Genomic DNA, 27,692 nt, shown 5'->3' with positions numbered 1-27,692 from the left:
ATTCCCAAGGAATGCCAGCATCCACATTCAATGCATCATTCGTCTTTATTTCCTGCAACTGACAATGCAATGCCACCACTAGGCAACTGTCCCTCCCCTCTCATTTCAGCATTTCAAAACGTCTATACTTTCTGCTACTCTACTGTTCATCATTAACCATTCACCTTGTTATGGTACCTCATCATGTAAGAGATATCCTTTTATTTCCTTTCCCAACATCTAGGAATCTCAAAGCACGAGAAACATTACCTCACTAAGGTTGCTTCAATTTAGTGCATTTAATCTTCCACAATGGGAAAACCACAACATTTCATTCAACAATGAAGAACAATCCTGATCTTCTAGCTGCCGCCTGACACTTTTAAGTCTCCATTGCGCATCCAACTCCGATTTCTTTTGTCCTTGCCTTCTTACACAGGTAGAAAATAAACACAAAAAACAGCAGAGCATCGTCCAACTTCTGTGACTAAAGCGGCTTCACTACCATTCTTCAGCTGACACATATACCTGCCTCGGTCTCCACCTATGATATATACGCTCCCATTTCCCTCTCCACCTCAATCTAAAACATGTTTAATTTCTAACTTTTCCAAACTCAGGTGATGAATAATTAATCTCCACACCTGCTGCCCGAGCTACTGAGTAACTCGAGCATTTTCTGCTTTTATTTCAGACTCCCTTTGGCAGTTTTTGGGTTTCTGGTGCTCACATAAGAATTTCTCTTAAAGACAGTACATTTTCAATTATGCTGAATTAGTTGTTTTCTTGTTGCCATACATATTCATATAATTATGTTACACAAGAAAATACATTGCTCATTGTGATTGCCAGTCTCTAGAAGCATTTCTGGACTAAAATTGTAATTTGTAACAGAGCAGATGGTTCAGTGTTGGAGATAACATCAAGTTACTTTGATTGCTCCTGTATTCTATCTATGAATGGCCAGAACCAACATGGGAAAACTTCAGGTGTTGCCCTTTGGGTCATAGCTCAAAGGCACCACCTATGGCCGTTTAAGCAACATGACTCATTCTGTAGTAGCAGTTTTTCATTCTATATTGTTCAACAGCAGAGATACAAGACTTGACAATATGGAGAAAGCTTCACCTTGAATTCAGAACATTGTTAGCAGAGACAATAGTTGGTGAAGATGATCAGATTATGCATTTATTTTGACTGGCTATGATTGCTCTTCAAATTCTGTAGGCGCTCTAGCCAATAAGTTCACAGATAACCTCACAACAGATGGGTGTACATGCCAAAAATACTAACTGACTACACAGCTGAAACTAGAATGTGTTGCAAAGCAGTTGAAGCATAAACGTCTGTGACAACATAAATTGAGCCACAGGTTTTTTCCCCCCCAGGGGATTGTTCAGAATAATTTTTATTCAACACCAACAGCAGAACATGAACTGGTATTTTCAATTTCACCTTTATTGTTGTTCCTTTTCCAACTATAATAAAATTTGCTTAAGAATAGCTTTGTGGCTTTATCTGTAGGTTTAAACATTTTATTCTGAATATGCCTTTGTTATATCAATGAGGACATAAATGTACTATTTATCTCTATACTTCTGAACATTATCACTCACTTTAAGGTCTTCCTAGATATGAATTTCAAACTTAATATCCTGCATGCAAACTCATTTAAAAAAAATGAAAAACAAGCAATGAATTTCAAATACATTCAAATGTTTCTACACTCAAATTCAATTAATTATGAAAGTCAATTACCACCTCTCTATTCAAGATCTTCATTTTCCCTCACACTGCATATCAAGTCTCCTTTCCCAATAATCGTAATATGTTGCAAGAAGTGTAAGGAGAAACATACCATTAAAAAATTAGCTTGAAACATTTTTATTGAAAATTGCTTCAGATCACTAAACCGTAAAAAAAAGCTAGAAAAGCATTCAAACAAAATTAATGTTTTTGTATTCAGAATGTCAAAACATACACTTTCTTCAGAGACTCAAACTGATGTTCTGATTTTTTTTGTGCAAGCAACATACATTTCACCTACACTAGAGACAAACTAGTAGCCTAAAAGACATTCTCATCCACTTCTTCCACAATTTGAAATTGATGACTTAGGAACAAGAAAAGGAGGAGTAAGCCTGCTTCTTCATTTAATGAGTTCATTGCTGATCCATATCCTTTGAGATATCTGCTGTCAGAACTCAGAGGCCAATGTTTGACTGTCTTTAAAAAGGGTGAACCCTTGCAAGGTGGAAGACCTCGAGGGAGTACCTGGTAAGGCTCTGAAAACTTGTGCCAACCAACTGGCGGGAGTATTCAAGGATATTTTCAACTTCTGACTGCTATGGGTGGAAGTTCCCACTCTCTTCAAAAAGACAATTATACCAGTGCCTACGAAGAATAATGTGAGCTGCCTTAATGACCATCACCCAGTAGCACTGACATCTACAGGGATGAAATGCTTTGAGAGGTTGGTCATGACTAGACTGAACTCCTGCCCCAGCAAGGACCTGGACCCATTTCAATTTGCCAATCACCACAACAGGTCAACAGCAGATGCAATCTCAATGGCTATTCACACGGCCTTAGACCACCTGGACAATGATTCTGATTCTCATCCTGATCCAACCTTGGCCTCAAAACTAATTTTCCACTTTCTCCCCAGACTTGCACACTCCCTTGTAGTTTAAGTAATAAGCACAAGAGATTCTGAAGATCTGGAAATCCAGAGTACTAACTACACACAAAAATGCTGGAGGTACTCTGCAGGTCAAGCAGCATCTAAAGAAACAAATAAACAGTTGGCGTTTTGGGCCGAGACTTTCAGCAAGACTTGGACTTTAAATGACTGTTAATTTCTTGAATATATTTGATTATGCACAGTGCAGCTAACAGAGGTGCTACTTCAATGCACCAGAGATCTGGGTTCAATCCTGAACTATCCCACTAATCAGTGAACATTGTCTGCATCACCATCAATGCAAGCTCTTCCTGCTTTAAGTATAGAGACTCAGAAAGATGCATTGGCTGGTTCTCATGATTGCTTTGTAAAGTTACATCATACCTCTCACAACATTTCCATATCCTTCCTAGTTATTTTCAGTTCTTGTACACTAACTTTCTGTGATTCATGTACTTGGTACCCTATTCCGTTTAAATAATAACTTGCTTTTTTCAATTTCTTTCCAAAGTGGATAACCTCTTACTTTCTCATATTTTGTTTCATTTGGCAACTTCATCTTCTTTAGCTTCATCTACCGTACATCTCCTTCCAGACTCTGGGCAATCCTCAATTTGTTAACTCACCTATTTTGCATAATCAGCAAATGCAGCTACAGCTCATTCAATCCCTTCATCCAAGATTATAAATAGCTGAGGCCACATCTCTGACTGTCATTAGAGGAGTTAAAACAGAAGTTATCTATGCATGAGTCACTGATGCAGCCCTGCACTTTCAAATGTTGTCAAGTGGAATACACAAGGATGAATCCAATACTAGCTGGTTACTGTAATCTGTTTAATCAACAACATATTAGCATTTTAAACAGCTGAGCAGGAAATCAAACAGACAAGCGATTGCAACTTGCCAAAAAACTCAACATTTTAAAATCATCACAGCTTTTCAGTTTAGCACCATTTTAAGTGTTACTTTTAATTAACAGTAAAGTCTGCTAAGAAGCAATTATGTTGGTTGATTTTTACAGTATATAGCCAGACACAATGACTGAATGTACTAGTACAAATTACAATATGGTAGCTTTACACACAGGCACAAGTGCTAATTTAAAGGGACCATTTAGAGTTCAAAGAGACCACAAGCAGCATAATACAGCACATCAGAATGCTGATTACCTTTGGCTTCACCATGAAAACCTCTCAAGAATGTAAGGACATCTACTTTGATGCATAACACAGAAAATAAAGTGTATTTTTTTTAAAAATGGCAGATTAGGGAATGTTGATATTAAGCACACAACTGGACTGAAAGCTAACATACAGGTGCAACAAGGAATGAGTTGCAAGTGAATTTTGGTACAGAGTAAAGAGGTTGCCAGCCGGTGGTGTAATAGCATCCACACCAGACTTTGAGGCAAAATGTACAGGGTTCAAATCCGGTTGGCTCCTTGCATGCTTTCCATCTGTGCTGGGTCGAGTGTCGAGCTAGTAACTTGGCGCCGTAAAAAAACAAAGATGCTAAAGAAACAGACAAGGTTGCCACCCGATGCGTCACATGGTGCAGAAAGGAACAACAGTAAAGAGGCTACGACATTATAAGGCATTGGTAAGGCAGAACCTGTGAGCATTTTGCAGAGTTTTAGTCAGCTTTCTTTTTTAAAAAAAAGTATGCATTTATTATAGGAGTGAAGCAAAGATCTCCTACACAGAATCCAGAGATGGTGGGATTACCGGATGAGGAGAATCATACACTAATCCTGTATTTTCAAGTTCAGAAAACAGGGTAGATGCAGGGAGGTTCTTCCCCGGCATAGAATTCTAGAACTAAGGGATCACAGTCACAGAATCAAGTGTTAAAGTAAAAGATCTGCTATGGTCTTCCTGGATATATATGCACTTGAACAGAACAGCTAAAGATATGGTAATTTTTGTGCTCATCTTCACCACTGCAGCTGGGATGTTATCTAGCCTTTGCAATATCCAATGATGTCAGTAGTTTCGTAATACTGCATGGAGTGAATCAAATTGGCAGAAATCTGGTTTCTGTGACAGTGGGGGAATTGCAAAAGGATAATGAAATAGATCGCTCTCTCAGCACTTCTAGATGAATATGGATATGAATGCTTTAATCTTGTCTTTGTTGCTGCCGATCTTGAGAAATAGCTCTTGGAATTACCTCCTTTTGTTCGTGTTGAAATGTCTAACATCAAGCATAACTAGATGAGACAGGTCTTGAGCTTTGATGTAATCTTTGGCAATGGGATTGCTAATTTTAATTCCATGTTTTTGCTGTCTAGCATTCATGCTGCAACATCACCGGGTCAACACCTCATTGTTAAGTATGCTTGGAATGGCTCCTGGCATGCCCTTCTGAACACCTCAATGAACCCAGTAAATTGTTGATGAGTCAATGCACCAGAACATCAGGGATGATTCCCATGCTCTCCTTTCGAAAAGGATGATGAGATATTTTATACCTGAGAATTCAGATTGTGTCTCAGGTCAATGTCTCATCCTAAAGATATCATCTCTAACAATGAAGCACTCTTCAGGAACTCGGTGCAGTGTTAACCTAAATTTTATTGCTCAAGTCTCTGGTGTAGGACTTGAATCTACAACCTTCTAACTGAGCAAGAGCCCGACATCATGGTTACACTGCACTGTTGTTCGTTTTAATAAAGGATACAATAGCAAGAAAATCTGACTGTTTTATTAGTTTCACCAATCTTTAATAACTTTATGTGCTGCCAGAATTTAATTATATCGATATCTCAAAGAACATTGTAGTAAAACTATGCTGAACTTCAAAATGAAATGACAAGAGAAAGAGATTAAAAGTGTTTTACACTTAGGAAGCAGCTTTTATTAGATAATAAATTGAAGCCATTATCCTGAAGCTCCAAAAGCAGAAAGAGCTTTTCCTTATCCACCGAGAGTTAGTTCACAGGTAGCAATTAGGCCCAAATGTCTTTGTTCTAGTTTGGATTATTTCTGTGCATTAGCCAAGACATTTATCAATCAGTCAATGTAATGGCTGAAACACATCAGACTATTTAAACCCTAATTCCTGCAGATTAACTCAAAACTACTTCATAGTTCTAGGCAGCTTCACATATGAGGAAAAAAGCCAAGACTGTAAAATATAAAGGACAACATGAGGAAATCTGCAGATGCTGGAAATTCAAGCAACGCACACAAAATGCTGGTGGAACGCAGCAGGTCAAGGCAGTTTACTTTCAAATTTTCAAATTAACTAGCATGTTATGTTCTTTCCATGACGACGTGTATTGGTTGGCCTGTTTCATCTGATAACTTTTCTATAGCCTATGTGGTTAAACAGGCCTGCGCACTTGCTAACATGTTTGTCATTCCATCATAACAATGAAATTAAAGGCCGACTTAAATCTCTGCTCATTGAAAACCAAAATCTCAACGATACATTACATATTGACTGCCTGTCATTTGTCATGCTTTCTGAGAATGACATAGAACATTTCCAGAACTTCTTTGCCTGTGGTGCATCCTTCCTTGGGCTCTACGGCCATAAAAAGTACGCACCTGATGGAAAAATTCTGCCATCTCTCACAACAGAAATAAAAGTGAAAAGCAGCCAGTCAAGCCATGTTAAGACACTCAGCTATCTCAGGAACATAATTACCACTGATACTAGAACTGACAAAAAAAATTGCTTTGCCAGTTTTGCCAGCATGCATGAAGTCATCTCTTCAATATTCTCTAGCCAGCCAGTGGTGTAGCAGCATCCGGACTGGACTTTGAGGCGAGTAGCCCTGGGTTCAAATCCAGTTTACTCCTTGCAAACTTTCCATCTGTGCTGGGTTGAGCATTGAGCGTGCAACTCAGCCTCGTAAACAACAAACAAAATGCAAAAGAAATGGCAAGTTTGCCACCCGATGCTCTGAAATATGAGGGAAAACTAGTTGACAATATAAATTTAGGATACAAAAAGTTTTTTTTCCAGTTATATAAAGAATAAAAGGGAGGTGAGAGTTGATATTGGATCACTGGAAAATGATGCTGATGAGAATGTAATGGGGTTAAAGAAATGGCAGATGAACTTACTGGGTACTTTGCATCTGTCTTCACTGTGGAAGACACTAGCATTGTGCCAGGGAGCAGGAGTGAGTGCCATTGCTATGACAAAGGAAAAATTGTGAGGCAAACTCAAAAGTCTTAAGGTGGATAAATCACCTGCATCCCAGAGTCCTGAGAGAAGTTGCAGAAGAAATAACAGATGCATTGGTCATGATCTTTCAAGAGTCACTTGATTCTGGCCTGGTCCCAGAGGACTGGAAAACTGCAAATGTCAATCCACTCCTTAAGAAGGGAGGAAGACAAAAGAAGAAATTATAGGCCAGTTAACCTAACCTCAGTGGTTGGGAAAGTGCTGGAGTCTATTATTAAGGACAAGGTTTTGCGGTATTTGGAGACTAATGATAAAATAAATCAAAGTCAGCATGGTTTCTGTATTTGGAAATCTTGCCTGACAGATCTATTAGAATTCTTCCAGGACGTAACAAGCAGGGTGGACAAAGGAGAGGCAGTGGATGTCATTTACTTAGATTTTCATAAGGCATTTGATAAGGTGCCTCACATGAGGCTGCTTAACAAGATAAAATCCTATGGCGTTAAGAGAAATATACTGGCATGTACAGAGGAAAAGCTGACAGGCAGGTGGCAGCGAGTGGGAATAAAGGAGACTTTTCTAGTCGGCTGCCAGTGAATAGTGCTGTTCCTCAGGGGTCAGTGCTGGGACTGTAACTTTTCACTTTGTTAATAATCTAGATAGAGGAATTGATGGTTTTATGGTAAAGTTTGCGGATGATACGAAGGTAGGTGGAGGGGTAGATAGTGTTGAGGAAGCAACGTGATTGGCAGGACTTAGACAAATTGGAAGTATGGGCAAAAAAAGTGGCAGATGGAATATAACAACACACAAAAAATCCTGAAGGATCTCGGTCCGAAATGTCGGCAGTGCTTCTCCTTATAGATGCTGCCTGGCCTGCTGTGTTCCACCAGCATTTTGTGTGTGTTGTTGAAATTTCCAGCATCTGCAGATTTCCTCATGTTTGCTCAGATGGAATATAAACCAGATTTCCTGTTTCAAAAAGTAATTCTACGATAGCATTACATTTCTTGACTGCTTATCGTTGCCATCCACTATTGGGAAAGTAAACATCTTACCGCTTGTCCCTCAATGGCTGCCCTCTGTCTCCCCAGTACATCCTGCAGTTGTGTGAAGTGCTGTACAAATGCCACCACCTCCGCCTGGAAGCGTTGAGTGTGCACATATTGCACCGATGCCATTTGGAAACTCACTCTCATGTCACAATCTCGGTGCAGCAATGGGTCTGCTCGGCCATACCTGATTGTAAGATTTTAAAAACATTATTTTCAACAACTTTCACTTATACAACGTCTTTAATGCTGATGTTAATGTTCATTGCTAATGTCATGAGCTGTGCCTCAATGGAGAAAAGGAAGTGAGTGGTGAAAAGGCTGAGGAGTGGTATTTCACTAACATGCACAAAGCTACTATAAACACACTGAACGACTGCAGTGTAGAGCAAGAGGAATGCTATGGATGACAGAAACTGAATTTTCAAAAAAGAGCAATACACCTTGTAAATTAACCTGAGATGGTATAGGATGGGATTCCCAACCTCTTTTATGCCATGGACACCTACCATTAACCGAGGAGTCTGTGGACCCCATGTTGGGAACCCCTGGCATAATGTGAATGGAGGAATATGAATTTTAAATCCAAGTTGTTTAGAACCACCATTTCTCTCTAACAAGGGTAATAAGCTATAGCTGGGTAAACTTTATATTGATTGATGCTATAGGATTTTTTGGGACCTGATGAAGAAGAAAATAAGTGCTGTCATAACTGAATTTTCTGAGAAAACTGGCTCTCAAGGTTTCAGTGGTACACATGATAAGATCTTTGCAAAAATATGTAACGTTACACAGTGGGAGCAGTAGTGAATTAGTAGGAAAAAAGATCAAAGCAGAAATTTAATAATTAATTTTCAGATATAAAAATACTATAAATATTTGCAGAAATCTGTTAAAATTTACTCATATAATTTGATTAGATGCACCAGGATGACTATGCTGTTAAAACTATCTGAATAACATGTACACATGGCCTCCATATGAAATCAAACTACCGATACTCTAACATAACCATATTGGTGCACAAACAAGGTATAGCATATGGTTGCAATTTCCTCTATCCTTGTTGTAAAGGTGTTTCTAGTAGAACCTAAGTATTTACTAAAAAAAAAATTAGAAATACTGCAAATTGCTGCAGTCTTCATAAACTTTCAGCTACAAATTTGAATGGAGAGGACTGTGGGGGAGGGAGAGGTGGCAAGAGACAGATACTGCTGCACATATTTTTCGCTGATACATAGATGCATAAGGTGTGGAAAACAGAAAAAGTGTTTTTTCTTAGTACTAATGGAACATGAGGCTCCCTGCCAACTGTACTGAACATATTTTACTTCAGGCAAAAGAAACTTTTAAGATCAGTAGCAGTTTCTTTGATTTACAGTGTCAATCAGGATTTAATAGCAACTGTAGTTTACTCCCTCAAGCACCCATGCTCATTACAATCGCAACACCTGCAATTTTCTTTTTATTTTTTTCAGCATAGTTCTGGTGCAGATTACTTTGAAATACAATAGGGGGAGAATTTCATTAGCAGCAATATGCTTTTTAAACACTCAGTGCCTAGAATTTATCGCAGAAACATAAGAAACCTTCTAGCATCCTGTGATACTGAGGATCTCATACAATAAGAATTCACTGACCAATGCAAGCATTCTTTCACTTTGTGATTTTATACTACAAACCCCATTTCCAGAAAAGTTGGGATATTTTCCAAAATGCAATAAAAACAAAAATCTGTGATATTCCAATTCACGTGAACCTTTATTTAACTGACAAAAGTACAAAGAAAAGATTTTCAATTAGTTTTACCGACCAACTTAATTGTATTTTGTAAATACACACAAATTTAGAATTTGAGGGCTGCAACACACTCAACAAAAGTTGGGACAGAGGCATGTTTACCATTGTGTTACATCACCTTTCCTTTTAATAACACTTTTTAATCATTTTGGAACTGAGGATACTAATTGTAGTAGATTTGCAATTGGAAATTTTGTCCATTCTTGCTTGATATAAGACTTCAGCTGCTCAACAGTCCGTGGTCTCCGTTGTCTGATTCTCCTCTTCATGATGCGCCATACATTTTCAATAGGAGACAGATCTGGACTGGCAGCAGGCCAGTCAAGCACACGCACTCTGTGTCTACAAAGCCACACTGTTGTAGCCCGTGCAGAATGTGGTCTGGCATTGTCCTGCTGAAATAAGCATGGACGTCCTGGGAAGAGACATCATCTTGATGGCAACATATGTCTCTCTAAAATCCTAATATTCGCCTCAGAGTCAATGGTACCTTCACATACATGCAACTCACCCATGCCGTGGGCACTGATGCACCCCCGTACCATCACAGATGCTGGCATTTGCACCTTTCGCTGATAACAATCAGGATGGTCGTTTTCATCTTTGGCACGGAGAACTCGACGCCCGTTTTTTCCGAAAACTAGCTGAAATGTGGACTCATCTGACCACAGCACACGGTTCCACAGTCTTTCGGTCCATCTGAGATGAGCTCGGGCCCAGAGAACTCGCCAGCATTTCTGCATAGAGTTGATGTATGGCTTCCTCCTTGCATAATACAGTTTCAAGTTGCATTTCTGGATGCAGTGACGGACTGTGTTAAGTGACAATGGTCTTCTGAAGTACTCCCGAGCCCAGGTGGCTATAATTGTCACAGTAGCATGACGGTTTCTTAGGCAGTGCCGCCTGAGGGCTCGAAGATCACGCGCATTCAACAGTGGTTTCCGACCTTGTCCTTTACGCACTGAGATGTCTCTGAGTTCTCTGAATCTTTTCACAATATTATGTACTGTAGATGTTGAAAGACCTAAATTCTCTGCAATCTTGCGTTAGGAAATGTTCCGTTTGAACTGACTAACAATTCTCTCACGAATTTTGGCACAAAGGGGTGAGCCACGACCCATCCTTGCTTGCAAAGACTGAGCCTTTGATGGACGCTACTTTTATACCCAGTCATGATACCTCACCTGCTACCAATTAGCCTGCTTAATGTGGAGTCTTCCAAACCGGTGTTACTTGAATATTCTGTGCACTTTTCAATCTTATTTTAACTCTGTCCCAACTTTTGTTGAGTGTGTTGCAGCCATTAAATTCTAAATTTGTGTATATTTACAAAATACAATTAAGTTGGTCAGTAAAACTAGTGAAAATCTTTTCTTTGTACTTTTGTCAGTTAAATAAGGGTTCACGTGAATTAACATATCACAGATTTTTGTTTTTATAGCATTTTGGAAAATATCCCAACTTTTCTGGAAATGGGGTTTGTACATCGATAAATGTGCCAAACTCAATCTGAGGTTTACTTCCAAAGTTCTCAGAAACAGCTTTTATAACATTGCAAAGATAACATAAAACTTAATAGTGTAAATAAAAACACACATACTTGTAAAAGCATACTTGTAAATACATACTTGTAAATGTTGAACACTAGTGCCTCTTTGCCACTGGTGGTGAAACGCTCCCTATACAGCTCTCCATGAGATGTCAAATCACTTAACGAAAGGCTGCCAAGACTGCCTTGCAAAGCAAAGTCTCTGTCTGTAGAATAAAAGAGGTTAATCTCAGCACAACAGAGATAGGGACGTGCAGGGTGACAGGTAGAACAGTTCAATGCCTTTACAAAGTGTTAACAATTTCACAAGTTTTCAAACAGCATTACCATAATCTATTTTTGAGTATTATCAAAATCTCTTTTCAACATCTATTTATTTTTTATAAATTTGTGTTAAAGGAGATCTAAACCGACCTTCAGCCCAGGAATATAGATTTACTCAGCTGCCATGCCAAAAATATACAGAACCTTTCACTTATTTTGTTTCTAAATTGAAAGTATGCTCTATTCTTTCATGGTACGAGTAGAAGCATTAACTGCAGGGAGAAAACCTTGCCAAAACTCAATAGCATTCCAAAGAGACTGGAAACTTAAAAGAGCATTTGGATGGGTGCCCTACCATTTTGTGGTGTTGTTCACAGGTATTTAGATAGATTGCACTATGCAGTGCCTATCAATAATGTACTACGGATTAAATATCAGAATATAAGAACCAATTTGAGAACAAAAGGAGCAGGTCAGGGGAAGAGTTAGCTTGACTTTAGAAAAAGCTGTACATTTTTGAAATTGATTTGAACTGCCAGGTTGGTATCTATTATTAAACACACAGTACACTGCAGATACTGTGGTCATATCAACACGAAACGTTGACTGCTCATTTCAACGGATGCTGCCCGACCTGCTGAGTTCATCCAGCTTTTGTACATGTTGGCATCTATTATTTCTTGATAGGTGAACAGCTTTTGTGCTTAAAGACTAGGGATCAAGCTTTAACATCGGTACACACACTCCAAGGCTGGGAGCCCTCAGTACTTAGTTTTGCATTGCGATCATGGGCTGCACTGTGATTCTGAGCAAAAGTCAGTTAGTTCACAAAATAATTATAGATTCTTGGATGGCTGCTGTTGGATAGGTCAACTTTTAATTATGTACCTGAGCTAACCTCTGATTAAGTAAAACTTTGGCAAAATTACTTGCTTTACTGTTTTGATAAATGCAATAATTTTCAGTCCAACATATTGCAAAGACAGAGTCTTGAAAAAAAAGTACCTTTGTTTAGGTTTTTAAAATTTATCATCTTTTTAACTCCAGATTATACATGCTCATTAAAAAAATTGTCAGCTTAGTTTAAAATACAATAAATTTTTCAATAAAATTCCTGCCATGACTAACAACTTGACATGCTTTCATAAACTAATAACAGAACTTTAGAGTAAATCTTTTTTACCAAAGCATTTTGGGAAATTCTCAATGTAAATAAGGTGCATTTTTTTCATTTTTACCATATTATTTTCTTTGTTGAAGTTCTAGCAGAGGTTCAGTGACATCTAGTGGTGGGACACTACTTTTCAAAATTGAGTATACTGCTAAAATACGGAGCCACAACACATAAAGGCTGTATACAAAATAACTGAATACCCAGTCACAAAAGATTATTTGTTACATTATGTAGAATGGGGAGAGGATTTTAAAAACGGTTAAACATTTTAATGGATATAGGTCAGGATGATCATGTTACAGACATGCTTATCCTTCAGACAATAGTTTAGGACAGGTGCTACTTGAACTTTCCGGAATAGGTGTGAAGAGATTCTACAATTTGTCATGTCTGAGTGGAGTCCAAACATCACTCATTCTGATTAGGATACAAAAATGTCTTGGACATGGCTTGTAGGGAAAGATGTGTCTGCCACCAGGAGAGACGGTAGTGAGTTAACAGTGTAACAGTATAAATTTAACAAAATAAAACAGATCATTAAAATTGCACATAGTGTAGCAATTATGAGATAATGATTGCATGTGCTAATATTATAATACAGGTCCACAACCCCTTATCCGAAATTCTTGGGGCCAGTTGCATTACAGAATTCAGAATTTTTCGGATTTCAGAATCCCTCCTTATTGGTTCTGGGACCACCCCCCCCCCCGTCGGATACCAAAAAACTTGTATGTTCAAGTCTCTTATTTAACCTGTCTGAGTGCGGGTGGTACATAGATGGAAGGGGTATGGAGGGCTATGGTCGCAGTGCAGGTCAATGAGAGTAGGCAGCCTAAATAGTTTCGGCATGAACTAGATCGGCCAAAGGGTGTGTTTCAGCGCTGTTCTTCTCTGTGATTCTGTAACTCTATAACAACCTTCTTTCAAACCATCTACATTTAGTCTGCTACCTTATTTTTATAAATACTAGATTTTCTTCAAAATTAACAATTTTAAATAAAGCCCTGCACAGCTCCAAATAATCATGAACTTAGCCTTTTTATTTTAAATGCTCTTCAACTGACAATGGACTACCTAGCCCAAGGTTAGCAAGGTTATCCTTCTTTTCCCTTCTCAAACACTGATTCTACATAGAAATGATAGGCAGGGAGATTACTGATAATGAGGTCAGCTGTTGGCGAAAAAAAATGTTGGTTTTCGGAGCTTTTTGGATTTCAGAATTTCAAATAAGGGGTTGTTGATCTGTATCTTTGCTCCTAATTATAAAAGCCAGATTCTGTTTTTTTTTGTGTTCTATATACCTGTCCTTACATTCAAGGATTTATAAATCATCTTTGGGTCAGCTTGCTAACAAATAATATTTAGCCCATTCCCATCATGTGTATAATAGTCCTTATTTTCTGCTCCTAAATTGTATTACCAGATGCAATTAATTACATCTGTCACTAAATTTTTTTTATATAGCCTTGGAAATCTTTTAATATTCTTCTTCGTTTGCTCACTCCCAGTTTTTTGATACAAGAAAATTTCAGTGCTATTCCCTCTGTCCAAATCATTAACCAAATTAAATCATTTAGTTCATGACCATATGCTAGTCTTTTACTTATGCTGCTAGAAATCTTCTCAGTAGAAGTACTATAGTATTTAATCCATCAAGCCAGTGCTATATTTAGCATAATTCAATCCCTACCTAGGAGCCTAAAAATCAACTTCAAGTGTATGTCAATTTGCCTTTTAAAAGTTTCCTTGAAATTTAAATCCACCAACCTTTTAGTGACTGTTTTCTGAATCTTGACTACCTTCTGTGTGGAAGAAGCTTCACTTTTTTTTAGCAAATTGCTTTGAAATCATGATCATCTTGTGAATGAACCATTTGTCTGATTTCTTTTTCTGTTCATAACTACATTTTTTAGAATGGGCACTGAGGATTGTGTTAGAACAAAGGGATCTGGGAATACAGATCCATAATTCATTGTAAGTGGTATCACAGGTAGATAGGGTCGTAAAGAAAGCTTTTGGCACACTGGCCTTCATAAATCAATGTATTGGGAACAGGAGACGTGATGTTACTTTGAAGTTGTATAAGACGTTGGTGAGGCCTAAGTTGGAGTACTGTACGTAGTTTTACCCACATGAAAGATGTAAACAAGGCTGAAGGAGTACAGAGAAATTTACAAGGATATTGCCAGATGTAGAAGACCTGAGTTATAAGAAAATATTGACTAGGTTTGGACTGTATTCTTTGGAATGTAGAAGGCTGAGAGGAGATTTGATAGACATATACAACATTATGAGGGGTAAAAATAGGGTAAATGCAAACAGGCTTTTTCCACTGAGGTTGGGTGGGACTACAACTGAGGTCATGCGTTAAGGGTGGAAGGTGAGAAATTTAAGGGGAACATGAGGGGAAACTTCTTCACTCAGAGGGTTGTGAGAGTGAGGAATGAGCTGTCAGTAGAAGTTCATGCTAGCTCGATTTCAACATTTAAGAAAAGTTTGGACAGGTACATGCCAAATCTTTTCAAACTCCTAATAAAGTATAGCCGCTGTCTTGCCTTCTTTATAACTACATCGATATGTTGGGACCAGGTTAGATCCTCAGCGATCTTGACACTCAGGAACTTGAAGATGTTCACTCTCTCCACTTCTGATCTCTCAATGAGGATTGATATGTGTTCCTTTGTCTTTCCCTTCTTGGTCCACAATCAGCTCTTTCGTCTTACTGACGTTGAGTGCCAGGTTGTTGCTGCGGCACCACTCCACTAGTTGGCATACCTCACTCCTGTACGCTCTCTCGTCACTACCTGAGATTCCACCAACAATGGCTGCATCGTCAGCAAATTTATAGATGGTATTTGAGCTATGCCTAGCCACACAGTTATGTGTATATGAAGAGTAGAGCAGAGGGCTAAGCACACACCCCTGAGGTGTGCCAATGTTGCTCATTAGCGAGTAGGATATATTATAACCAATCCGCACAGACTGTGGTCTTCTGGTTAGGAAGTTGAGGATCCATTTGCAGAGGGAGGTACAGAGGCCCAGATTCTGCAACTTCTCAATCAGGATTATGGGAATGATGGTATTAAATGCTGAGCTATAGTCGATGAACAGCATCCTGACATAAGTGTTTGTATTGTCCAGGTGGTCTAAAGCCATGTGGAGAGCCACTGAGATTGTGTCTGTCGTTGACCTATTGTGGCGATGGGCAAAGTGCAATAGGTCCGGGTCATTGTTGAGGCAGGAGCTCAGTCTAGTCATGACCAATCTCTCAAAGCATTTCATCACTGTCGATGCTAGTGCCACTGTGCGAAAGAAGCCCACGTTATTCTTCTTAGGCACTGGATTGTTGCCTTTTTGAAGCAAGTGGGAACTTCCACCCATAGCAGTGAGAGGTTGAAAATGTCCTTGAATACTCCCGCTAGTTGGTTGGCACAGGTTTTCAGAGCCTTACCAGGTATTCCATCAGGACCTTGCAGGATGTAAGATTTGTAACCAACCAAATTCAATCTTCTTTGGTACTTAATCACACCTGCAATGACTAAGCAATCTAACTTTCATCACAGTACTTAACACGTTTGATCTAGAAATTACATAACATACTAGTTATGTAATTTTATGTATGTAGTTATGTAATGTATTCAAAACTTACCTATCAATTCAAGATGTGCCACCAGTTTGGACACATTGGCTTTGGCAAGTTCATTTGTCTTCTTATTTAACACCAGAGACAGCGAGTGAACCTCAGAGGGGAAAGAACAGTTAGCAAGCTCCTTCCATATACAACTATAGGATATCTATGAATTTTTGAATCTTTCTGAATTGTGAATGAATTCTTTAATTACACAGTACCAGCTGAGACAAATTCATTGGAATCGGATTTATCAGATAGCTGCATTAAACAGTACTCTTTTCAAAACTGCAAACTTACTAGGTCAACCAGCAATGAGAAGAAATTTTTAAAAAACACTATTAAGACTTAAACTGCCAAGACATAAAGAACATCAAATTGGACACCAGTGATTCAGTGAATCGAGAGTAAAAGACCCAAACAAATGACACTGAATAAATGGTGGAATCACTAACTTTAAGGGCTTAACTAGCCAGATTCTGCAATATAAGTAAACAAAAATGTGAATCATTGTGTTAATTTACTGAAATCAGACTTGACTAAGTAAAATCCATGGCATTCTTGGTTACCCCAGTCTCTTTTGTACCTGCCAACCCTGAAAATTCTTACAACATTTTCATGAAATTGCAGAAGACACAAGGATGATTAATTTTATCAAGGTAAGATTTAGGCAATTAGCATATTGCAACTATTTGTATGGAAACATCAGTTGGGTAAGCATACTTTTGACTTTCTGAGCAGGTTGCTCATGCAATCGGCCTACTCTGATATTAAAATGAAAACATTTCAAAAAAAGTCCTAACGGTAATAATCCCTCCACCTCCGATTACTACTTACCCACATCTCAGAAAGAAAAAACCCATAAGATTTAGGAGCAGAAGTAGGCCATTCGGCCCATCAATTCTGCTCCACCACTCAATCATGGACTGATCCACTTCATCCATTCATCCCTGTTCCCCTGTTTTCACCCCATACCCTTTGATGCCCTGGATAATCAAAAACCAATCTATCTCTGCCTTAAATACCCCCAATGACTTGGCCTCCACCGCCACTCGTGGCAACAAATTCCATAGATTTACCACCCTCTGACTAAAGTAATTTCTCCGCATCTCAGTTCCAAAAGGACGTCCTTCAATCCTGAAGTCGTGCCCTCTTGTCCTAGAATCCCCTACCATGGGAAATAACTTTGCCATATCTAATCTGTTTTAACATTTGGAATGTTTCTATGAGATCCCCCCTCATTCTCCTGAACTCCAGGGAATACAGCCCCAAGAGCTGCCAGACGTTCCTCATACAGTAAACCTCTCATTGCTGAATATAATACAAATCTATAAAACAATATAAATTAAATACCTTCAGATCTAACTTTGTGTTTATTGGCTCCTGGCCAGCATCAGATGACACGTCTGTTTCATCAGGTCTTGCCTGAGGTTGAAGTTCTTCCACGGGAGGTTTCAAGCCATGATTGGTGGCTGTTGATCCAATCCCAAAAAAATCCAAAATCATTACCCAGGTCTGAAGTGTAATTAGCACATCCAGGCAGTTGAAGTCCACATCCAAATTCCTGTTGACCTTATTGTAACGTGTAGAAAATTCAGGATGTTTCTTATCCACAAGAAAAATATTAATATGCACTAATGAATCATCAAAGTTTGTTCTAGTACAGCACGCCTTAGAGCTTTTCAATCTTGGGGATGGTGGAGGGGTCTGAAGGCATTCTGAATCTTTGTCTTCTTTATGTTTTCTCTGTGTTGAGGATGGCCTTTGGTAAAATTGGAACACATTCTGTGCCTCTTCCATGTGGGCTGGAAGAGATCGTGGCATCTCAGGATACTCCACATTGGAGATAGAAGGACAAGACTGGGACAAATATTCCTTTTGTGTAAAACTGGAAGGCTTTGGTGCACCTCTGGACACCATTAAATGCTTGTACTTAGAGCCTGTCTTTTTTTCCAGTAAATCTTCCATCAGTAGTGACCGCAAAGCTACCTGAATAGACAGAGTATGAGGCTGGTCTTTACTGAATTCAACTTCAAAGTCTTTAAACTTTAAACTAACCAATCCTTGCGCTTCCAGTGCGAGATCACCACACAGCTGAATCTGTAACTCAGAGATGCAGAAATTAGCTTGAATCTGAGTGAATGATTTTGACTCTGGAATTGGAAAGGAATCAACGGGTGTGGATGGATAGCTCACTCGGCCAAAAAGTCCACTCTCTTTCCATTCTCGTTGAAGATCAGAGATTTTCAGGCTTCTCAGTGGCGAAGGAACATTATGGCGGTCTGACACATCAGCAGTTGAACTATGTGAGATTTTGCTGAGGTCCTCGCTGTATGTCAGGTTATCCAGTGTCTGTAGGACCTGTTCATAAACATGCTTCGCTAATGTTACCTGCACAATAAGGAAACAAATTAAAGGCTATTCCAAACTCCTGCTACAAGCATAGATTATTTCAAAATACTTCCAACTAATCAACTAATTTTGAAAATGATAAGTATTTTTGACATGCATCAAAACCATTTTTCTCTCTTTAGGAAAAACTGCCCAACTTGTTCATTGTTTCCAGTAGTTTTTTATGTTTTATTAGAGGTTTTAAGAATCCATAGGTGGGGTTTGATGGCAATAAGCAAATAATGTGACCTAATAGGTAAGAAGTAGAAGTGTAAGGAAATTGATAAACATATCCTCTCACCCCATCCTCCCACCAGGGATAGGGTTCCTCTTGTCCTCATCTACCACCCCAGCAGCCTCCACATCCAGCCCATAATTCTCCGTAAGTTTTGCCATCTCCAGCAGGATCCAACGACCAAGCACATCTCCCCCCCCCCCCCCACTTCCTGCTTTCTGCAGGGATTGCTCCCTCTGTGACTCCCTTGTCCATTCATCCTTCCTCACTGATCTCCCTCAGCAGCACTGGGGCTCCACAGGGAACTGTCCTGTCTCCCTTTCTCTTCACCATCTACACCTCGGACTTCAACTACAACACAGAGCCTTGCCACCTTCAGAAGTTTTCTGATGACTCTGCTATAGTTGGATGCATCAGTAAGGGAGATGAGGCTGAGTACAGGGCTACGGTGGGAAACTTTGTCACATGGTGCGAGCAGAATCATCTGCAGCTTAATGTGAAAAAGACTAAGGAGCTGGTGGTGGACCTGAGGAGGGCTAAAGCACCGCTGACCCGTTTCCCTCCAAGGGGTCAGTGTGGACATGGTGGAGGGTTACAAATACCTGGGGATACGAATTGACAATAAACTGGACTGGTCAAAGAACACTGAGGCTGTCTACAAGAAGGGTCAGAGCCATCTCTACTTCCTGAGGAGACTGAGGTCTTTTAACATCTGCCGGATGATGCTGAGGATGTTCTACAAGTCTGTGGTGGCCAGTGCTATCATGTTTGCTGTTGTGTGCTGGGCAGCAGGCTGAGGGTAGCAGACACCAACAGAATCAACAAACTCATTCGTAAGGCCAGTGATGTTGTGGGGGTGGAACTGGACTCTCTTGACGGTGGTGTCTGAAAAGAGGATGCTGTCCAAGTTGCATGCCATCTTGGACAACGACTCCTATCCACTCCATAATGTACTGGTTAGGCAGTACACATTCAGCCAGAGACTCATTCCACCGAGATGTAACACTGAGCGTCATAGGAAATCATTCCTACCTGTGGCCATCAAACTTTACAACTCCTCCCTTGGAGTTTCAGACACCCTGAGCAATAGGCTGGTCCTGGACTTATTTTTTCCATGTGGCATGATTAACTTATTATTATTTAATTATTTATGGTTTTATATTGCTGCATTTCTTCACTATTCTTGGTGGTGCGGCTGTAACGAAACCCAATTTCCCTCGGGATCAATAAAGTATGTCTGTCTGTCTCTTCTGGCACTTATCCTTGCGAGCAGAACAAGTGCTACACCTGCCCCTACTCCTCCTCCCTCACTACCATTCAGGGCCCCAAACAGTCCCTCTCAGTGAGGCAACACTTCACCTGTGAGTCTGTTGGGGTTATCTACTGTATCTGGTGCTCCTGGTATGGCCTCCTGTATGTCAGTGAGACCCGATGCAGACTGAGACCACTTTGTTAAGCCCCTATGCTCCATCCACCAGAAAAAGCGGGATCTTCCTGTGGACACCCATGTTAATTCCACTTCCCATTCCCACATGTCAATCCATGGCCTCCTCTACTGTGGTGATGGGGCCACAAAGGTTGGAGGAGCAACAACTTATATTCCATCTGGGTAACCTCCAACCAGATGGCAGGAACATCGATCTCTCGAACTTCTGGTAATGCCCCACACCCCTCTCCTTCACCATTCCCCATCCCCATCTCACCTTATCCCCTAACCTGCCTATCATTTCCCTCTGGTGCTTCTCCCCTTTTTTTTTCTTTCTTTCTTGGCCTTCTGTCCTCTCCTAGCAGATTCATTCTCCAGCTCGGTATCTCTTTCACCAATCAACTTCCCAGCTCTTTACTTCAACCACCTCCATCCCCCAGTTTCACCTATCACCTTTCTTCCTCCACTCCCCCCACCTCCTAACTCATCTTTTTTCTCCCCAGTCCTGATGAAGGGTCTCAGCCTAAGACATCAACTGTTTACTCTTTTCCATAGATGCTGTCTGGCCTGCTGAGTTCCTCCTGCTTTTTGTGGGTGTTGCTTGGATTTCCAGCATCTGCAGATTTTCTCTTGCTTGTGATTAAACATATATAAAACTTTGGTTCAGCCATAGTTGGAGTATTGTGCTCAGTTCTAGTATGTACAGGTAAAGGTAGAAAAGATTTACCAAAATAACTCCCCAAGAATGATGAGCTTAATTAAGTGTAAAATTTAGAACTGATTGCAGAGCAGGTTGAGCAGGGATCTCAGATTACTTACAATTTTGTAGAGTATAGGCAAAGATATTGTTTTAATTGGCTGAGGCATGAGGAACCAGTGATGCAGAATGATGATGATTGTCAAAAAGAGCCAAAACTAATGCGGAATAACATTTTTGCACAGCAATGATTATGATCTATGCAGTTGTGGAGACAGATTCAATCACAATATACAAAAGCTATCTGAAAGGGCAGAATTTGTAGGGGTATTAGGGGAGGGAAGCAGAGTGGGATAACAGCATTGCTTTAATATAGGGCTGCTACAAGCTTGATGGGTTAAAGGTCCTTCATATGTGCTGTAACAATTCATGCACCCATGCTGAGCTCATCAACATCATCAACTTTGCCTCCAAGTTCTAGCTTGCCTGTAAATTCAATTAGACCATTTCTGAAACCTCCCTCCCCTTTCTTGATCTCTGGAGACAAACTGTCAACCAACATCTTTTATAAATCTACAGATTCCCACAGTTAGCTTGACTATATCTCTTCCCCAACCTGTCTCCTGTGAAAATGCTATTCGTTTTCCTCAGTTCCTTTACCCCTGTCGCATGTGTTACCAGGATGTGGTTTTCCTTTCCTGTACGTGTGAGCTTTACTCCTGTTTCAAAGAACAAGGTTTCCCATCCTCCACTATTGATGCTGCCCTCACCCACTGCTCCTCCATTTCCTGAACATCCACACTTACATCTTTCTACTGCCACACCAGTGATAAGAGTTCCTTGTGCCATGAGCATCACATCATCCTCTGCAATTTCCACCATCTCCAAAGGGATCCTACCACTAAACACACTTTTACCTCCACTCCCCCACTCCGCTTTCTCCAGGAATCGCTCCCTCTGTGATTCCCTTGTCCGTTCATCCCTCTCAGTACTTATCCCTGCAAGTTGCCCAAGCGCTCCACCTGCCATTCACCTCCTCTCATGTTTCCATTCAGGGCGTCCAACAATTCTTCCAGGTGAGGCAACACTTCACCCACAAATCTGCTGGGGTTGTCTATTGTGCCCAGTGCTCCCGATGCAGCCTCCTCGATATTGATGAGACCCGTCCTAAATTGGGGGACCCCTTTGTCGAGCACCCCCACTAATCAGACAACAACAAAACTTCCTGGTAGCCAAACCTTTTAATTCCCATTCCCATTCTAACATGGCAGTCTGTGGCCACCTCTTGTGCCTGGATAGGGCTACCCTCAAGATGGAGGAACAACACCTTATATTCCATCTGGTGGGAACCTTATATTCCAACCTGATGGCCTGAATATCGATTTCTCCTTCCATTTAAAAAAAAATCCCACCCCTCCTCTTTTCTATTCTCCATTCTAACCTCTTTTCACCTGCCTATCACTTCCACTTGGCCCCCTTCTTGCCTTTCTCCTATGGTCTGCCTTCCTCTCCTATCAGGTTTCTTCTCCAGCCCTTTACCTTTCCCACTTGCACTTGGCTTCAACAATCATCTTCTAGCTCTCTCCTTCCCCTCCCCCTACTTTTCCCCCTCGTTTTCAGTCCTGAAGGAGGATCTTGGCTCAAAACGTCAACTCCATAAATGTTGCCTGACCTGAGATTCTCCAGCATTTTGTGTCTGTTGTTTTGGATTATCAACATTGGCAGACTTTCTCAAGGTTATATTCTGTGGTTCATGTTCTTTTAGTCAATCCCAGACATTAGTGAGAGAAAAACAATTCTGTTCTTGCCTCACTAGTTATGGTCATTTTGTCTAATAGTCTTCGATAACAGCAAACGAGGAATATCCAAATTAAATTACATGTGTTATTATTACAACCCAGGGTTACATTCATGTGATAAAAGCCATATAAGCCATAGCCAACATTTAAAGAAATGACTAGCAACAATATTGAAGAGAATATCAGAGAAAGACTAAATATTTATGGAGTCAAGGAGAACAGCGACAGATTCACATTATATAATCAATAGAACCTCTAATTACAAGGAACCAGGAAAAGGCCATTCAATATTATCTTGTTAATGTGTTTCTATATTATATGCTTAAATCACAAGTACAACCTGTGACGGTGCAGTCAGTCTTATACCTTCAAAGGATTGACAAATTTTCCTTCTATCTTCATTTTATTGGTGGTTTCAAAGGAATCTGAAGAATTTACAGCTGGAAATGATAACTCTGGATCTGTGTCAACTGGGATTTTCTCTAGAACGAACTGGATTGTGGTGTCATTCAGGATATGAAAGGCTGGAGAATAAAATAAGAAATGAGAGTACAACTTCTGCCAAGCGATACAATGATATTTGACTAAGATGAGCATTGATTAGAATCAAATGATTAAGTATTTCTCTTTTAAAAGCAAATCCAAAATTTCCTTCCATGTTTATTTGGGAGGATTATTCTCTGCAGATAACTGAACCAAGCACCCATTCCTCACTTCTAAATGGTAGGGAAGAAGAAATGAGCACCCCATGTTCATACTGAAAGGCTGGGTAGGCTAGGCTTGAGAAGCCAGGTGGCCCCCTCCTGCTCTTACTTTCTGATGTTTTATATTAAATATAAGTAAATATTTGCTTCATAGATCACCATCAGTGATTACTTCCTCTTGCCAATAGTTAAACCTAGCATCTTTAAGAGCTGCAAAGTTCACTTACAGACTAGGCAGTGGGTTGCTTATCAAAACAATGCAAAATTGCATTAATTCAAAAGTGTTCTTTGAACTGACCTTGACCCTTGTGCACGGAATCAAAGAAATTTTGTCGTGTGAAATGCATTTCTTCCTGACTGGAGGTGCTAGCAGCACCAGAAGCTGACTGAGGAGATTCACTGGCATCGGCCTTCGAACTGTGCATACTGTTATTGAGGGAGTACATTTTGATATCTTTAATTTCCACTTGTAGTCGGTCCCTCCCAGAATCATCTTCACCAGTTACAAAGTTCTGGATTGAAGTCCGGCCCAAGTGTCCAACCAATAGCTCACAGCTTCCAGGCTTCCGTGGGACTGCAACCACAGGTGACTCAATATTAATGTTCAAGATTAATTTCACTGGGTTATGCTCAAGAGCTTCCATCCCAGCATTAACATCATCACCAAGCTCAAACATATCCCTTGGCTTACGTGGGCTTTCAAAAAGTAAAACCATCTCACTGTACTCAGCTGTTTTGTTTACCAAGACAGTGGAGACTTTAGAAGCTGCAGTCCTTAGCATATTTTGGAAGTTATCTTCAAGTTCATCCATGGATAAGGAAAGCTCCTTAAGAAATTTTGGTGAATGGTTATAATGTAATGATGCCATGTGCAGACTCAACATAAACTCCTCCTCTGATTTTTCAATAAATGTAAAGCTCAGAGCTTCACTGTGATTCATCTCCATTTCAGACCTCATGAAGACAGACTGAAAGAACCCAAAGTCACTAACTGTTTCATATGCTTCTGTATTTCCAATGCTTACTACAAAATGATTTTTTATTTCATCTTGTGTCAAGTCCAGTAACTGAAGGCAGCCAAGAGATCCATTCATTTCAAATCGACTGCCCATTGAAACGTTTACCTTGGTGCCATTGATACTAGCTGTAGCAATTTTTCTTCCCAGTTTCTCCCCACTTGTTAGCCTAACAGTCCGGAGAAGTAGCACATTTAGCCGATGGATTTCTACCGCCACTTGTGTATTTTGATCATAGGTAGACTGAATAGACTCTCCATCTTCAAAACTCATTGCTGGATCAGTAAGTGGAGACTCTGGACTTGTATCTTCTTTGGCCTTTGGAAAGGACTTCTGTAGAAAGCCAATGAGTTCAACCATAGTTTCTGGATTAAGGATAATATCCAGATTGTTGACCTGCAAAGACATGACTTGCAAAGAGCTATCCAAATTCATAGAAGGGCAACTGGAGCTCACAAATTGATATTCCAGTTTAATCAGGACATCCTGGTCCTGAGTAGTAGATGATGGAGGCACTTGCTCATCTAGTGCTGCTGAGTTGCTCAATGTGATTTTATTTTTAACTAGTGAGGTATCACTATTGACCAGTGAAGTGACAGTAGGGTGAGGAAAGATTGGAGACTGGGCTCCACTATCACGAAGGCTTCCTGTGGGAATGTCAAAGCTCAAGTTTTTGTGAGATGCCATCAGCAAATCAAAGTCAGTGCCATATGTCTGTACCGTATCCACCAACAGCAAACCATGTACAGTCAGTGCCACCTCACTATCATAAGGCCTCTTCACGAAGTTGGAATTAATGCCAAAAACTTTTAGCACAGATATGTAACGTCCACAACTCTCCACCCCTAACTGCATGTAATTAATTTTGAACTCTGCGATAAGCAGCTTTGACTCAACCAGCACCTCACGGGTATGTTGCTCAAGTGACATCACACTCTGTGTCAGACTCATCTTTGAATCCAGTAGCTTGCTCCGGCTATCCACTTTATTGAAGATTTTTTCACGCCGCAATGACTGTTGCTCACATGATAGCTGCTGATTCTCGGAAGCAGTTACCCTTGACAAAAAATTGCGCAATGCCATGATTTTATCTTCATTTACATGTATTTTAAGCTCAGGCAGAGTGCCACAGAGCATGGCCCCAGGACGATTTGGGTCAGAGGTGTACATTAATCGTCGTTCCAATTGTAGCAGCACGTTAAATTTCTCGACAACATGTGTTGGCCCAACTTCACTATCCTGAGCATGCTTCCAGTTATCCATGACCCGCCCAACCATAATCTGCATGTCCATGAAGGACAGTGAGTATTTCTCATAAAGCTTATTGTTGATAAAATGTTGCTGCAGCTGTTCCTCAGTAAATCCTAAACCAAGGAATTCTGTGGACTTTGTCCCAGGATCAGAGCTGGGCTCTGGAGGTGGTGTGTTGGGTGGTGTGGCTAGTGGTGTCTTGTATTCATCATCACTGAGTTCCTCCTCTTGGACAGAAAGTCTGACACTGGCTCTGCTCTTGGGCTCATCTGTAAATACAAAGAATGATGTTAAGGATGGCAAAGATCTCATGGTAAATTAATGGGAGTTTTCTGAACAGTGAATGTTCACCAACTGTGTATTCTCACACAGGTTTGGTAAGTTTTGTCAAATTTCACAATGCAAATGAGCTAACTGCTGTAATTAGCATCAGCAAAATACAGCCTATTGACTGGATAATTTGCTTTATTCCTAGTTTTGAGAAATCCAGTAGCAGTCTTTATTTAACCACAGATTTCTACAAGTTTATATTTCTCATTTCAGCATTACAACCATGTTTTCCCTAACAGTTCAGCCAATGAAATTTTAGAATCTATGGAATACCTGAAAGGAGCAGGAAACCTCAAGGTCAATTTCTGTCAGCCAATCTCAACCTCAATAGGAGAATGTGAATGCAGACAGAAGAAAAAAGTCTGTTCTGTCACCACCAGCCACAGATGATAACCAATATCTACCGAACTTGGTCACAGAATGAATGTGCTTCTAAGGAAGATTAATTGAGAAGGGCAATATAACAGGCAAAACAAAAGGTAGCTTGTGCTATATGACATCTGGTTAAGGGTACAAGGCATTCAATCGTTTATCTCCAAATAACACAAAGGGTAGTTGGAATTGTTTTCAACACTGCTGCTGATGTTAAATACTTCAGAACAAAACTTCAATTGCTGTGAGAAAACGAACAAGCCACAGAAAAACAGTAAAAGAAAAATCAAAATTTATTCATTTCCTTTGAACGTTACCAGAAATACAAATAAGAAATATAGAGTAAAAAAATGAAAAGTAGTTTAAAAACAGATCTTTGAAATATCCTAAATAAAGTTGAAAATACCCTAAACGCACAACAGAACAGCAATTCAAAGGTTAATACTTCAGGCGTCATCTTGAATAAATCAATCATGATAAAAATTAATCCACCCTGCTCTTTCACAGTATTGGCTTGTTCCAACATTTGTGCTGTTGCTAAACATAACAATTTTCAATTAATGTAAATATGATATTGGTAAGATTATGCAGTTTTAATGGAGACTGTCTACCAAAGCCAAAGAAACATTTGAACTCAGTAATTGTGCAGGCAATTTAAACAGAACATTATTAAAGAGAGTGACTAGCTCAAAACCAATTACCTCGAAAATTTGTTAGCAGAATTCGACCCAGATCTACAACTACCAGCAAGGAATCTGCAGATTTGAAATCATCTGGAAAAATAACTTGAGGAGCAGAAATATCTAACTTCATCATCCAACGTTTATCATTTTCCTGGTAATAGAAACATAAATTTGGCATATTCACTTCTTCAGTAACGGCAGATGTTAATGATTTAATACTCAATTGCATATTTGCATGCAGTCCATTTACTATTGCATATAATCTGATCATACAGTTACAGAAATTTAGCAGACAGAAAGTAGCCATTTTATACATTTTCTTCATGCCAGACAATAGAAGGTTGTTATGACTGATCTGGCTTGTACAAGGGAATTGGAGGTTATGCTAGATACAAATGTTCATCCTGGATCTTTAAAGTATGAGGGTTTCTTCCTCCATCTACCTTTCAAGCACCATCTTCCAAAATTCACATTTTTCCCCAACTTCCATTAATTCTTCTGACCATTATCTCAAATCTC

The 27,692-nt window shown here is 39.8% G+C and overlaps 1 protein-coding gene across 3 annotated transcripts in view; it reads right to left on the bottom strand.

Moving 5' to 3' along the window:
• vps13d (vacuolar protein sorting 13 homolog D) overlaps window positions 1-27,692 on the bottom strand; it is a 288,043-nt gene that overhangs the window by 196,039 nt on the left and 64,312 nt on the right. For all 3 annotated transcript variants that reach the window (XM_073031774.1, XM_073031775.1, XM_073031776.1), the window contains exons 17-23: window positions 27,192-27,324; window positions 23,820-26,057; window positions 23,184-23,341; window positions 17,623-18,660; window positions 16,291-16,381; window positions 11,283-11,409; window positions 7,861-8,041 (exon numbers count right to left, since the gene is read on the bottom strand). In XM_073031774.1, the coding sequence (XP_072887875.1) occupies window positions 7,861-8,041; window positions 11,283-11,409; window positions 16,291-16,381; window positions 17,623-18,660; window positions 23,184-23,341; window positions 23,820-26,057; window positions 27,192-27,324 (3,966 nt within the window). The remainder of the gene's footprint in view (window positions 1-7,860; window positions 8,042-11,282; window positions 11,410-16,290; window positions 16,382-17,622; window positions 18,661-23,183; window positions 23,342-23,819; window positions 26,058-27,191; window positions 27,325-27,692) is intronic.

The sequence above is a fragment of the Hemitrygon akajei genome, chromosome 29 (genome assembly GCF_048418815.1).
Source record: "Hemitrygon akajei chromosome 29, sHemAka1.3, whole genome shotgun sequence".
NCBI classification, from domain to species: Eukaryota; Metazoa; Chordata; class Chondrichthyes; order Myliobatiformes; family Dasyatidae; genus Hemitrygon; species Hemitrygon akajei.
Note: the sequence above shows the minus strand (reverse complement) of the source record. Positions and strands in the feature narration are given on the sequence as shown.